This window comes from Corythoichthys intestinalis, chromosome 3, assembly GCF_030265065.1.
Source record: "Corythoichthys intestinalis isolate RoL2023-P3 chromosome 3, ASM3026506v1, whole genome shotgun sequence".
Classification (NCBI taxonomy): domain Eukaryota; kingdom Metazoa; phylum Chordata; class Actinopteri; order Syngnathiformes; family Syngnathidae; genus Corythoichthys; species Corythoichthys intestinalis.
The window spans coordinates 36,341,425-36,357,638 of record NC_080397.1 but is presented as its reverse complement, the minus strand read 5'-3'; the positions used below and the strand labels follow the sequence as shown (position 1 = coordinate 36,357,638).

Below are 16,214 nucleotides of genomic sequence, written 5' to 3'. Positions count from 1 at the left end.
ACTTTAGTTCCTATGTGGTTACGATTGCATATTAGTTTGAAAATCGACCGGATCCGCCGTTTTTTTACACGAGTGACTTCCGGTCTGCTAGCTAGTAGTGTTGACGCAGGAGGGCCGCGTCTCGCGTCAAATAATAAACTCTGCCGTTTTTTTCGCGTGCATCGCGTTGAGCCGCTTCTGGAAAGCGTCTAATACGCGGCCGCACTGCGACCGGTGTGCATTAGCTGATTGACTTTAACGGCCGCGTTTCACTGCGTTCTCGCGGCGGCCACGTTGTCGCGCCGTTGACGTTTCTTACTGTCCTACCGTGTTGGTCCTCATTATAGTAGAGAAGACGGAGTAAATATGTAATCTCGAAAAGTAAGGGTTGCATTTCGTCAGAAACTCGTTCGGTACGCGTCCGTTCCGAACCGACCACCAAGTACTGAAACGGTTCAATACAAATACATGTACCGTTACATCCTTAGTATTTACGGTATTTGGTAAAGTCCCTTGTCAGAATGAAGGATTCATAGAAAACTCTTCAGCCCTTTTGATTCAAGATCATTTAAGTACAGCCAACTGAAATGTGATAGAAAAGTATGATAGAAGCGAGAAAAGTATTCACGCTTGGTGTTCAAAGGCACCTCTTCTACTCCCTCTTCATATGGACAGTAGCCAGGAGTCAAAGCTTTATCATCTCCCCTGGTACCCATTTGGAGTGTTCCGTGGATTGGCACCTCTACGGGCAGCCCCAGGCCATGGGACATTAGCATACCCATACTGCAGTTAGCCTCAGTTTGTTGGATGCGTACAAAGGAAAGAAAAAGCGGCTGTGAGCCGGTGTCTTGTACAGCTTCCCATCAGCTTTCACTCACAAAAATGTCCTGGTGAGATGGGGTGGTTGAGGGCAAGTGACAGTTGAGGGAAGGGGAAGAGTGCCAAAAAAGACAAATAGACAGTTCGACCTCCTATCAAGCACTTCCTCCAGATCTCCCTTTCAACATCAGGTGTCCATCACCAATTTTACTAAAATGTCCTAGAAATGAAAGACCAATTTAACGCAACAGGAACCCTTTGCAGCTAGCTTTTGCTGCAGTGACAGGTCAGTAGTTCAAAATGAAATCCTGCTGAGTGATTTTCAACAATTCAGAACACACTCATCATGGCAGCCAAAAATGTTACTTTACATTGTTTTACATACACTTTATATACATATATACAGAATATATACAGTATGTATGTGTTTTATATTCTACTTCATTTTCTCCAGCCATGCATCTCATAACTCTCCTTTACTTTTCTATAACAAGTTGCAGTGCATGGGTCAAAACTTACACTGCCAACTGATGAACATAATAAACTTTTTGTCCCCTCTGATTACAAAATATTTAATTTTTAATTCTGGACAGCTGATCAGCAAAAAAAAAAATGTTAAAGTGGAAGACTGTCCACTAACAGGACCCAGCGAAGCTGAAAAAACCTTACGTATATTTACCATAAATACACAGTAAAAAGTCTAAATATTACCCCGAGGGCCGCAATTATCAGCAAAAACTTATTTGTTGTTCATGGAACTTCTAATTTAAACTGAGCTTTTTTCACTCTTTTTATGAATTCGACGCTAAAAGCCAATTCCCTTCCCATGCCTGACTTTGACATAAATGCCAAACACATTTTTAACACACATTGGGGATACACTATGTTCTGCTTAAATAATTGGAAATTTTCTTGATGACATAAATGAAATACTACACTCATTTTATCACCAAGCAGCTTCATTTACGTATGTGCACCTTCCCAACCTATATTGAATGCAAGTGCAATATTAAGAAAAAAAACTTTTTTAATGCCCACGTACTTAAGAGTATACGCAATGCGCGGGACAAGGTTTTATAAAGGAAATGCAAGTCTAATGGTTAGTTTGGGCAAGTCCCAAACTATTACAGTGTATACCAGTACCCTAGAGAACTGAAGTAATGCAGCCCAAACCACAGTTGGTATGTTCAGCAGTTTTAGTGTGGGATTTGAGGTTGGTATCCAGCCTCCGCAAATAAACAGAGATGATCCTGTGGATTGCTGCTGCCCGGATGGATACATACTGTAGAAACACCAAGCAAAGGGTAGGGAATGTGCGTATGTGTGGGGGCGGAGGTAATAGAGTTGGTAGTGGAATGGAATGGGAACTGAAGATGGATATACAGACCTTACAGAGGCAGATGTGGACAAATGACTAGATATTAATTGACACTGATGTGGTACAGCAATTTTGGATTGCGCAATGTTATACAGTGTATCACAAAAGTGAGTACACACCTCGCATTTCTACAAATATTTAAGTACCGTATTTTTCGGACTATAAGTCACAGGGTTTTTTTTTCGTAGTTTGGCTGGGAGTGCGACTGATACTCTGGAGCGACTTATGTGTGAAATTAATGACACATTATTGTATCATTTCACATGTTATTTTGGTGTTTTGGAGTGACACTGATGGTTTGGTGAACTTGTTGGCATGTTCTTTATGCTATAGTTATCAGAATAACTAACAAACTAATAATAGCTATGTTACGCTAACATACCGGCCACGTTCGCATTTCGTTGTTCATGCATCATGTAACATTATCATACTGTACACTTATTCAGCATGTTGTTCTCTATTGTATTTTTATTTGAAATTGACTTTAAAGATGACATATCTGTTCTATGTGTTGGATTTTATCAAGTACATTCCCCCCAAAAATGCGACTTATACTCCGATGCGACTTATATATGTTTTTTTCCTCTTCGTTGGACATTTTATGGCTTGTGCGACTTATACTCAGGTGAGACTTGTAGTCCGAAAAATAGGGTATATCTTTTCATGGGACAACACTGACAAAATGACACTTTAACACAATGAAATGTAGTCTGTGTGCAGCTTATATAATAGACTTAATTTATTTCCCCTCAAAATAACTCAAAATATAGCCATTAATATCTAAACCTCTGGCAACAAAAGTGAGTCCAGCCCTTAGAAACTACGTACATCCCTAGATATCCAAATTGAGTACTGCTTGTAATTTTCCCTCCAAAATGTCATGCGACTTGTTACAGGAGTGCTGTCAGCATTGCTGAAGAGATTGAAGAGGTGGGGGGTGAAACTGTTAGTGCTCAGACTATACGCCACACTCTATATCAAATTGGTGTGCATTGCTGTCACCCCAGGAGGGAGTCTCTTCTGAAGACGGTACACAAGAAAGCCCGCAAGCAGTTTGCTGAAGACATGTACACAAATCACATGGATTAAAGCATTTCCTATGGTCTGATGAGATGGGCGGGCACTGTATACTGTATCTATACACACATTTACACAGAAACATACTGTACACACACATACCCATATATAATTTCAGTTCAATTTTAAAGCCCACAAAAGCACACACATGCACAGCTATGAAATTACAGTCACTTTTGATGACTGGTAAGAGCAACAAAATCATCACAAATCTGATTATTATGCTGGGCAAATGTTGAATCCTGATTAAGAAATGCACTGAATTCCCATCCCCCTCGACTCACTGGACTAGTGCACCACAGCCTGACCCTCGGTCTTTCTGTCTCAGAGCAGACCAGGCATCCAGAATGCATGATGCCTATTATGATGGTGGCTGACAGTGAAGGGATTTGCTGTGTCTGGATTGGTGTCAGCAACCATCCCTCATTTAATGCCTGGTCCAGCCTCATGAACCCATCACATGCTTCAGTGTGATGGATACTTTGGATTAACTCTTGTGTAGGGGATGACAATCCCTGCTCTGCTTTCCTCACATACTCACATCCAGCAATATAGTAAAGTTGTTCTGTTAGAAAACCATAGAAAACAATGATAATTCCCAGATGATGACTAAAAGATAGCTTAAATTTCTTTAAAATGGGTGATAAAATATATTTTCCCAGTTCAACCCAATGCATTTTGCAAGCCCCAGCTTTGGACCACCTGTGGACATTGTATTAAATACAGCAATGGACTAAGCCAAATAAAAGCATGCTGTGTGATCACTCGTATAATACCACTACACATACTGTATACTCTCACTGTGGTCAACTGCACAGACCATGCAATGCCACAATTCAATAACTTGTGTTAATTTTTAATTTGTTACGTCAAATTGTAAAGACAGGTGTTTATAGACCTATTAAGTAAAAATTGCCTGACAAGTAAAACAAACGCCAAGGGAAGAATTGAACAATGTGTTGAATACAGCAATGTGCTGTATGAAGTTCTTTCATAGCCAAAGTGCTGACAATAAATACTGTAATACCCCTATCATTGAGATGAATGCGACATATATCATCACAAGTGCTAGAACAACTTCATTCCACTAATAATGTTATGTGCTGCCAACTAGGAAAAGTATTATTACAGAAATCAATTTGTATTTCAAACAACACACAAGGTGGTCTCACTTCATATGCCTCTCATTCAGTTTTAACTTTCCTTTTGCCTCATTATAACTATTTTCCATGACTTTCATTTCAGAAACAAGTGTGGAACATGGGTTAGAATAATTTGAACATCAGCTACATTGCACTGTATTAACCATTAAGCCTTTTATTCTGTGGTGGTATTACTAAAAATAGATTACATAATGTGATGTTCAAGGAGTGTGGGGATTTTTGTAACCCCAGCACATTGTGATTGTTCATTGGGGACAGGAAATGAGCACTTCTCCTGTCTAGATCAACAAATAGGTAAACAAAACTAGTTTTAGCCCTGGCTAACAAAGAAAAGTGTTCTTCGTATTAAAATAAGATGTTCTTAGACTGCACAGGGAGAGGTCTTAAAAAGCTGCTTGCTTTGTTCTAGAGATCGACTGATATGGGTTTTTCAGGACCGATACAGGTACCGATTTTTAGTAGCTAAAATCGATAACCGATTTTTGGAGCTGATATTCATTTGAAGTAGAAATGTAAAAACTGGCGAAAAAATTTTGAATAATGCAAACACTGAACTTCATTGAAATGCCTAAAGCATGTCTATTGAACCACACAAGTAGAAAATAATAGCTCCAGAAGTGCCTCAATTTCCTGGACTCAGAAACATCTGTTATAAAGTTGAATAAAAGGTTAAATAAATAGCTCTCTGAAAAATTTCCACTGAAAATACAACACAACAAAAATACAGAGTTCTCAGGCTTAGCAGCACCTTTTGTCAAGTTAAATAAAAAGATAATAGCACTTTTTAATAACAATTTTTCCATGAATTCTCCGCCCTCATGACCTTGTCTAAGTATCCTTGAGCAATATACTAAACCCCACGTTGCTCCTGGTGCTGCGTCACCAGTAGGTAGATGAGGATATAGTGTGAAGCCCTTTGAGGGTGTTAAAAAGATGAAAAGGGGAAATACAAGTGTAACTTCATTTACCATTACAATTTAACCAATAAGAGGATGGGATGAATACAAATACAGGAAACAGCAAGCAGGAGAGAGAGGCGTGGCTGCATCTGAGCCAAAATAACCCAGTTTTTAATGGATTTTTTCATATCAGCCGGTCCATTAAAAACAAAGGCCGATACAGATGTACGTCAAATTTCCAAATATCGGCGCCTATAATCGGTCTATCTCTACTTTGGTCTTATTGTTATTATTGGTAAGGACAGCAACTAAAATTACTACTCCTCCATTATTCGTGGACGGATAAGAAATTAAATTTGGTAAGTATATTCTAGGAATAGATAAAGTATGTATCGATCCTTGAAGCCGGATTTTTAATTAGGTATTTTTTCTGTCTCAGGGGTGATTATTTGGATTCATTAATAGTGTAATTAAAATTGCTACTCCTCCATTATTCGCGGGTGGATCATAATGAAATTTGATAGGCACTGTATAATGTAGAGATGTATACACATCGATTTTCCGAGCCCAATTTTTTGTCTCGGAGCTGATTAATTACCTTAATTAACTATGGAAATATAATAGGGTGCATTCAAAGTCTAACGACTAGGGCGAGTGTTCCATTTTTACAACACACTTCCCATGGGTATCAAGCAAGCTTGGTTGTAATCTATTCTCAAAAAGCACCCTTAGCTAGTGATAGCTCCATAGGCTCAGTTTGTGAGAAAACTGGTTAATTTCAGATACATGCCGATTAATCAAAAGAATACCCTTGCTGCCGCTATAGAAGAACAATTTAAGTCCAATCAAGATGATGAAAGCAGCACAAAAGACTACACAAGAGCCGTTGTGATGTCAAAAAGGACGAACCTAATGTGAACATTTTTAATAAATTGACGAGCAAGGCGCCAACTAAGGGAAAGGAGACACGCGTAGCAAGCAACGGCCGGTTGGTTTGAGCGAGCGACTTTGAAACGTGCAAAATGAATCGAAAACTAAATTTAGCGCAAACTGATGCATTATTTCATTAACTCAAGGAGTAGGATGAGCTGTATTTGTCATTGTTTTCCTCGGATCAGTCGGCGTCTCGGCGAGTAAAAGTGACAGCAGCGCGCAAACGGCGGATGAGTAGGCTGTGTGACGTTATATGTGACGCAGTTTAGTGACATTTTCAAAACCAAACTTTATTGAGTGCGCAAAAAAAAAAAAAAAAAAAAAAAACTTTTATTGGGTCGCATGCCCAAATTTTTTTTAAATGAACTGAACTACTTGTCAATATTTTTGAAAACACTTTTTTTTTCAATGTTATTATTTTTTCTTCACTATGAATCTTTTCAATTTTTATATAGATGTGTGTTCGAGAAGCTTGATTGCATGTACATATATACCTTTGATAAGGTGACGGGTACAATACCTAACGTCATAAAGAGATATCCTCCAAACCCTTTTTGTGTTGGATAATATACATAATTTTTTTTCTCACTATTTTGCATTGTATATAACATGTTTTGACCATAGTATGTGTGAAGGCCAAAAACGCCTATGACCATAGCTGCTGTTTGTGTTGAATTGTCAAACATAAAACTATTCAATCTTATTTTTTTCTATTGCATGTTTATCCTAGCAAGTTAAATAAATATTATCAAGCTTCAAAACAGTTGGTCGAGCATGTTTGGTTGTCAGTGGGACTTCAACATTACAAATTTTGAAAAAAGATTTTGGGATTTTTTTGTCTTTTTGGGTCCAAAATGTGGATTGAAGTTGGTCAGTGAAGAAAACAACAGTTTGGACATGAAGTTCAAGGTATCCTGAAAAAAGGGACCCAACTTGGCCATTGTGAACAGTTTTTTCTTTGAAATATAAAGGCAACATCAAAGGCATGCAAATTCGGTCAAAATAGGCTTAGGTGTTAAAGTGCATGTGACACGAAAAAGCATGTTTATTTCATAATACACGCGGTATTTTATGCTCCTGATGATATGGACCGCTTGGATGTGTGTGATTTATTTAGTTTTTTGAATCCCGCGCCATCAAAATGAGTGACTTCCGGCTTCGGTCTTGCATTGAGGAGGAGGGCGCTGTGACATGTACGGTAGAAGACGTCCTCTTCACTATACAGCGTACTGTTGTGTACGAGGACGAAGGATTCAGCTGATTTTGCGGATTAATACGTTTATTTTTCGCATCACGCCAGCCAAACGGCTGCAGAAAAATCATTCTGTATGAGAGAGAGGCGTATGTGGCTTTTTGGAGTTTCAAAAGGTTCCCATTCACCGTGGATATTGGCCAAAACAAGCCCGACTACAGTGGGACCATTGGACTTACGAGGAAGTGAGTAAACATTTTGTTTAGTATTATGTCAAATATTAATACAGCTACTACAAAGTAAACACTACAAACTTTCTTTAAATAAAGGACTACTTACGTTTGATCATTGATGGTCATGTAAAAAGCTTTCCTCATGCACATTAGCACGTTAGCTGCACAACAACTGCAGCCACCCTCCTCCGGGGAACAAAATGTAAATTGCTCTCCGCCGGGCGGTTTGCCGATCCGCAAAAACAACAAATAATCCAGGCGCGTTATGTGTGATTTTCCGCTTCGAACACTTTGAAACATCACTCGGTTCGGGTTAGCATGTCGGCTAGCTGTCACGCTTTTTGGTTTGTTTACATTCTCTATAGCCGGGGAAGGGAAATGACATACAGTATGTCCGATTTAGGTGTCATAAAATATGGTTCGGGAGGTGCGACAGTAAAGGTAAAGTCGATAGTTTTTACCATTATGGAGTAATTTTGCCATGTCGTCCTGAATAAATGCATTTTTATTATTTCATATTCCATTTAGCACAAGACTGTTATTTGTCATGACCATGCCGTTTATTTAGCAATTGGGGAAAGTACAGTGGTACCTCTACATACGAATTTAATTAGTTCCAGGACCTTGTTTGTAAGTCGAAATGGTCGTATGTCGAGCAGGATTTTCCCATAGGAATACATTATAATTCCATTAATTCGTTCCAAAGCCTAAAAACATACACTAAATTCTTAATAAATACTGCTGGCACTGTTACAAATGGCAATTAAACATAGAAAAACAAATAAGTTATAAATAAATAATTCAGAATAATATAATAATAAGAAGAATAATTAATATTTATTCCTGTAAATAATGTAACGAATCGGATTCTAATATGGCGGACACTTTTTACTGTCCCTGAACGCACCGCGAAGCTGACGTCTCAGTGAGATAGGTCGGTGCGGTAGAGATAATACTTTCGTTTTCTTGAGAGCAGTCAACTGCTTAAGACAATGGGCGTTTTGTGTTGGATAAGTTCTTAAATAAATGATAAAAACGTGACGAAGCTGGCGATTTCCTTGGCAATGTTACCACAATAATAATTGTCACCTTAACTTATAAATAGTGGCGAACGGTGGTCGGAAGAGGACCATGGAGCTGTATTGTTGAGCCAGTTCAGGGACGCGCACCCCAAGCTCATATTTTTCTATAACTTGCATCTTCATTTCAAAGGTAAGCATCACTTTTTTCCTTGTTTCTCCAACTGTATCAACTTTTTTTGAAAACTGTTGATTTCTCACACACGAAAATCCACCATGCGTTCGTTTGCAGTGCTGTCATGTCGTCGTATTTCGAGCAACTCGTCGGATGTAGAAACAAATGGCGGCTCAAATTTTACATCGGATGTCGAAAAGATCGTGTGTCGAAGTGATCGTATGTAGAGGTACCACTGTACTTGGATAAAAAGAATATCTTGTAAAAATATTGAAGTAAAGAGACAGAAACAATGATATTTTGCAGCTCTCTTCGTCGCGTTTTCCTCGTTGTGAATAGTTCCCCCTTGACGGGCTGACTGGTCCTTCTCAAGCCATTTATATAGCTATTGGGGATTAATACTTGGATAAAAAGAATATCCTGTAAAAATATTGGAGTAGAGAGACTGAAACTGACGTTTTGCGGCTCTCTTCGTCGCGTTTTCCTCGTTCTGAATAATTCCCCCTCAATGGGCTGAATAGTAAAACCGGTGAGCCCAGTCTACCGCTGACGTCATCCACCTGTTGGGGACGCTAAAGCCCTGTAATGGTAGGCGTGGCTAATCAGCAGATTAAAAGACTAATTTCTCGTCATCTGCGCTTTGCTAAATTGTTGTATATAGTTGAATCATCTCAAAATATGATTCTAATTCACATAATAAAGCCATTTAAGACTTTTTTTCTCATGTCGTATGCTCTTTAAAGGGTTAAGCAACATGGAAAATGAAAGGAAATGAATGAAATCTCTATGTATATATGCCAGATTAAGATATTGACAAATGCATTTTATAGTCATGTGCAGCATATAGTGATCCTTCACAACTTTGCACATCAAACTTCGCGCCCTCAATCCATCGCAGATTTTCCTAAATTAAAAAAAAGTTAATTAAAATTATTTTATTTAAAAATGTTAAGATATATGCATGTATACAATACAAATAATTGTTTTCTCATATATATATATATATATCACATTTATATCATAATTATTACATTTGCGGTGCTTAAAAAAAAAACATTAAAATATACATATAAGGTGTTTTTTTTTTTCATTATACTTTGGGAAAAACACTTTTTATATGTATCTCTTTCCAGTGCTGTTAAATCTGAATACATTGAACAGACCCCAGACCTTTTTTCCTTTCCTTTTTTTTTAATGTAAATAAGCGCCGCTTCTACTTCGCGGATTTTCAATTCTCGCAGGGGGTGGTGGTCCCCATTAACTGTGAAAAACGAGCGATCACTGTGCTGTATACGGATTTATCAAATTTGGGGAAATTTGGGTAATTTGGCTTATAGTCAGATGCGCTACATAGTAATTAAGGTAATTATTTGCAGATTTATTGTTGCCTGTTGATTCTGAATAAGCCAATAAGAGGCATGCACACACTTTGGTTGTGCTCGTTCAGGTCTCTGAGCTGATGAGATTTGGGGAGCGAGCTGGACGGTCGTAGTTCATTTTACACTTTTAGTTGAGTCGCTAATACAAGCTCTTTTGAGGATAATTATTGTCACTTCAGAAAAATATACAACTAAAGGTGTCATCACACACAGGCAGACAGCACCAATTCAAACATTTGTGGCCCTTACAATGATCAAAATTGCCTAAACCCCAAGTGCATGCCATGACCAAGAGTAATAAGCCGTTTTAACTTGTGTTCATATGCTATTTGATCCAATTTTCCAGCAGATTGTATTCAAGCGGTAGTCGTAATAATTAGGTCTCACCTTTCTATGAAATGTGACAAGAGGAAGTGAGGCAGAAGGGGTGAATTTTGCGAGGCGCATGAGTGGTGCCTTTATCCTGAAAGAGAGGGTGAGCGGCATACTGCAGCAAACCAATGCATCTGCTACAAAACCCAATGTCAGCGTTTGCTATCTTGGTGTTAAATTCTAACCGCAAGAACAGAGACGCTTCAGTATGTGAGACTGCTGCTTGGAATTTCGAATGCCCAATCTATCATTTACAATATTCTGGTTGGAAATGGCATGAACTGGAGATGTATTACTTCCCATGCACCATAATTGTACCACTCGGGAGACTCTGGATTTAAAGGCACAAAAATAATTTATCTTGAAAAAAATAAACTGCTTGGGGAGGGAGATGTTTGTCAAGTTGTACTTTTGTTTAGAAGAATCAAAGATTCATGTCAACAAGCCTTGGAGTTATCAGAGTTGAAAAACAGAATTGGAACTTTTTCTTAACTCACCGGTCACAACAGTGACCCAAAAAAAGTGACCCCAAAAAAAAATTTTTTTTTAAAAATCTATTTTAATTACTTTTATGATTGATTACTTCATGGAACTATCAATGAGACCTGGTAATCAGTATTGGTAGTCCATTAATTTATGTTCATTATTCCAGAAATAGAGAGCTTAGTGTGATGATAACAAAAAGTCCGGTTTTATTCCAAGACTATGATTTGCACGGTTATTTAACTTGCTGGGAGGGTGCGTTTTGGTAAGAGGAAGAACGAGTTTCCCCTGTATATTTTTTTATGCGACTGGTCAAAAACTGCCCTCAAAGTCAGTAAAGATTAGGGCTGTTAAAATTATCGCGTTAACGGGCGGTAATTAATTTCTTTAATTAACCACGTTAAAATATTTGACGCAATTAACGCACATGCCCCGCTCAAACAGATTAAAATGACAGCACCGTGTGATGTCCACTTGTTACTTGTGTTTTTTTTGTGTTTTGTCGCCCTCTGCAGGCACTTGGGTGCGACTGATTTTATGGGTTTCAGCACCGTGAGAATTGTGTAATTATTGACATCAACAATGGCGAGCTACTAGTTTATTTTTTTATTGAAAATTTTACACATTTTATTAAAACGAAAAAATTAAGAGGGGTTTTAATATAACATTTCTATAACTTGTACTAACATTTATCTTTTAAGAACTAGAAATCTTTCTATCCTTGGATCGCTTTAACAGAACGTTAATGTTAATGTCATCTTGTTGATTTATTGTTATAATCAACAAATACAGTACTTATGTACAGTATGTTGAGTGTATATATCCGTCTTGTGTCTTATCTTTCCATTCCAACAATAACGTACAGAAAAATATGGCATATTTCATAGATGGTTTGAATTGCGATTAATTACGATTAATTAATTTTCAAGCTGTGATTAACTCGATGAAAATTTTTAATCGTTTGACAGCCCTAGTAAAAATATAATAATAATAAATAATAATAAACCAGATGCAAATAGTTTGTAATTGTTTCCGCCTCAACCGTCAGGTAATGGCTTCGCCATGGGTCTCATCCATTTTTTTATTGATTGGAACAACGACTTTATTTATTGGATAAGCGATGGCCACAGGAAGAAACAGCCTCAAATTAATCAAAATCAGTAAAAATATGATAGCTTGACAAGGAAAGTCAACACAGTAACTATTCAGTATGCATTTTGCAGGGGATAAGCGATTTATTTATAAAAGCCTCAAATAATTCAGGAAACCCCTTAACAACAAAGCGCTCTGCAAATCAAGGCAACAGGAAGGACACACTACACTCCCCATCTCATTTCTCTCCATCTCCAACGTCATCTAACCCTCCTGCCTGAAGATTTAGCTATGGTTTCCAATACCCTCTGGAAGAAAATATTTCATCATTTCAGGTGCTGCTGCACTCACCAAAGCACTAAAATAAACAATTTTCACACATCCTAATTGCTTCTTTTATGACCTCTTTCTATTCTCTGTCTCCATTTTGATCCAAAAGCATAATGAGGTGTCAATACGTACAGCATATGTGTGGTATGTGTTTGTTCTTCCATTTCTATGTACTTTATTGGATACCTCTGATATAGAGGAAATACTTAGAGAAATACAGTGATCCCTTGCTAGTTCGCGCTTCAAACTTTGCGCCCTCAGTCCATCGCGGAATCTTTTTCAACTTTAAAAAAAACAAAACACTCAGGTGACTTGAAGTTCCGCTCTGAGACCCCCAATTTAGCCAACTTTCAAAATTGTCCGATATATGTCCGATATATATATGTCCGATACATCAGTGGAAAGCTTAAAATCTCAATTTTGTGGGGGAAGAAGAAAATTTTTGAGCAGGAGGGCATTTAAAAAAAAAAAAAAAAAAAAATTTAAACAGCAAAACCCTATCTGGAGGTGAGAGCACGCGAGAACAGAATTACAGACGCCATGACTTTAACGAGATATTATCGCGTACCTACTTTGTTTCGATCCAAAAACTCCATGTAGCATGTATCACTGAGTGTCAAGACACAGCTATGAATGGCCACAGCTGGATTTTTTGGGGATTTTACGGGGGAAACATGGTCATATAACAAAGGTCGCGATGCAGAAATCACAGACATCAAGGAGTAGTCGAGATTTTCTTTTTCATATATATACCCTTTTAAAAGTTTTTTTTTTCAACTTTTTTTTGTTTGTTTGGATCAATTATTTATCATCTAACATATCGGAGAAAATGCGACAGTAAATTTTTTAAAGTCGTTTTTTTTTTTTTTTTTTAAACAAAACATGAGACATCAATAAATGATTCTAAGCTAAAAACAACAGACATTTTGGATAATAAATATAATTAATTACCTTTGTTTTATGGCTGGGTTGAAACAAAAGCGGTTGCGCGACGTCTGTAAACGGGAGTTTTCAGGGTAAAACGGACAAATTAAAAATAGTTCGGGGGCTCAATGTGCCATGAATCTCCTATGGCAGCATATAGAGATATTGTTCTATCAAACGCAACAGTTGTTTTGGCTAAAAACATAATTCATTGATGTCTCATATTTCGTATTTAAAAAAAAAAAAAAAAAAAAAAAAAAAAAAAAACGACTTAAAAAAATTATTCACTCACATATTTTAAACTTTTAAACAAATTATGTCGCAATGAAAAAAATGGCGTCTGTAAAAAAGTCCCGGATATCTTCCTCATAACTATCGCTTAATTGTATTTTTTTTTTGTTACTGTCGCTTTTTCGCCGATATGTTAGATGATAAATAACTGATCCAAACAAAAAAAAGTTGGAAAAAAACGTTTGAAAAGGTAAATATATGAAAAAGAAAATCTCGACCACTCGTTGATGTCTGCGATTTCTGCATTGCGACCCTTGTTATATTACCATGTTTCACCCATAAAATCCCAAAAAAAATCCAGCTGTGGCCATTCACAGCTGTGTCTTGACACTCAGTGATATGTGCTACATGGAGTTTTTGGATCGAAACAAAGTAAGTACGCAATAATATCTCGTTAAAGTCATGGCGTCTGTAATTCTGTTCTTGCGTGCTCTCACCTCCAGATAGGGTTTTGCGGTTTAAGAAATATATTTTTTTTAAAAAATGCCCTCCTGCTCAAAATTTTTCTTTCCCCAGAAAATTGAGACTTTAAGCTTTCCAATGATGTATCACACATGCATATCGGACAATTTTGAAAGTTGGCTAAATTGGGGGTCTCAGAACGGAACTTAAAGTCACCTGAGTGTTTTCCGCCATATTTATATAAATAAATACAGATGAGCTGTCCCGAGTCACGCTTGCTCCCTCCTTCCCTCTCCCTGCTCTTTGTTCATCAGAAAGTGAACTGGAGTTGCTTATTAAAGGAAACGATGATTGACAGACGGTTAAGCTTTGATCTTCCCAGAGACTCGACCTTCAAAGCAACTCATGCGCCAATCATCGTTTAACTTGTTAAACAGTTGCTGTGGCAACTCATTGTGTGCAAGTAAGCAGCTGAAGCGGATTTGAGTGGACACTCAATGAAGCATTTAATAAAGTGTCTACTTTTTTTCTTGTTTAAAAATAATCCTGTGGGACAGTAACATGTTTGAAACTTATTTAATTGTTATAATAATTATTATTGCTTAAAAATATTTATTAAAAATTTATATATACATGTTTTTTTTTTAATTATACTTTTTGGGGAAAAATGTAAAAAAAAAAAAAAAAAAAAAAAAAAAAAAAACGTCTTATATGTATCGCTTTCCAATGATAGATCTGAATAAATACATTGGGGGGGGGGGGCGGTGGGGGGGGGGGGGGTTGGCGATTGTCGGTACTTCGCAGGTTTTCACTTGTCGCAGCAGGTCCTGGTCCCCATTGACCGCGAAAAACGAGGATTGTTGATTAAATGAAGGAATACACCAAGTGCGCCAAATGGTAATTTACGTAAAAGTGAAACCATTCCAGTCCAATGTTATGAAGAATACAACTGCTAGTAACTTACTGTTCTTATTTTCTGTTGGATTCTAATTTCAGCTGTCATTTTCCCTCTCAATTCTCTCTTTCCCTTCTATTTATCCCCTCAACTTGCTCTGTCTGTCTGATTTTCTAATGAGTATGCATTACAGTACAAATACCCAGGTACAGCATAAAGCTGTTCTGGCATAAAAACACAGATTCACCCACCTTCATTACCAAGCAACTAAACAGAAAGGGTTAAAAAACAAACAAAAACAAAAAAATACATGTAAGTGCAAATAACTATCTGCTGTCTCTACAACAACTACAGTATTTGTATTCGTGGTTAATGGTTATCTGTGAATCATCCATGAATACACTTTTAATAATTCTGACATATTAAGCAGGGATCGTAATTACTGGAAACCAATCAGGCCTGTTTGTCTTGCATGACATCTCAATCAGCCACATGCACGCACACACACAAAAGAAAACCCAAACATTTTGCACTACCAGGTAATTACATCCCTACATATAATCAGACACATGCAATCTCTCAGATCTTCAAGCCACTGCAGTGAATAAGGTCTGCTTTCTCTGCCAACTTGACAACCTGATACAGTAGTTACACAAGCACAAAAAAAGAAAAAAAACCAGCTTTATACTGAAAAACCATTATCGCTTCCTTCCTTGACTGGACTCCCAATAAAAGTATCCCACAATGTTTACAACTAATCCGTTTTATAATCCAAAAAATACAAATATATTCCGTTTTTTGTTCTGCACGTTTCACTTGGTGACACCCCTACCTTTTGTCGGCTCAGTACGCTTGGGAAGATCCAATGTATCGTAGTTTTTGTCATTTTCACCATTTTTTCTACCTGGATGGAGGAGAAAGCAGACAAAGAATGTCATTGACTGACAAAAATGGATAAAAATTTGTAAAAAAATTCACTTTCATCTCATATCTCATTCAGTGAAAATCTCCACTTCATATGCCTACTGTCAATTAAATTTCTTTCATACATTCAGTACATACATACGTATATTGAAATTTAAAACCTTTATTTAAAAAAAAAAAAATCTAGTGTAGATGAAGTTTACCTAAGAGAATGCTATGGCAAGAAAAAAAAAATCGTGTTACAGATACAGATTT

At 37.3% G+C, this 16,214-nt stretch overlaps 1 protein-coding gene across 3 annotated transcripts in view; it reads right to left on the bottom strand.

The window, feature by feature from the left end:
- The window catches only part of arvcfb (ARVCF delta catenin family member b), a 346,624-nt gene that overhangs the window by 32,097 nt on the left and 298,313 nt on the right, over nucleotides 1-16,214 (bottom strand). For all 3 annotated transcript variants that reach the window (XM_057831628.1, XM_057831631.1, XM_057831630.1), the window contains one exon: nucleotides 15,868-15,939. In XM_057831628.1, coding sequence (XP_057687611.1) covers nucleotides 15,868-15,939 — 72 coding nt within the window. The remainder of the gene's footprint in view (nucleotides 1-15,867; nucleotides 15,940-16,214) is intronic.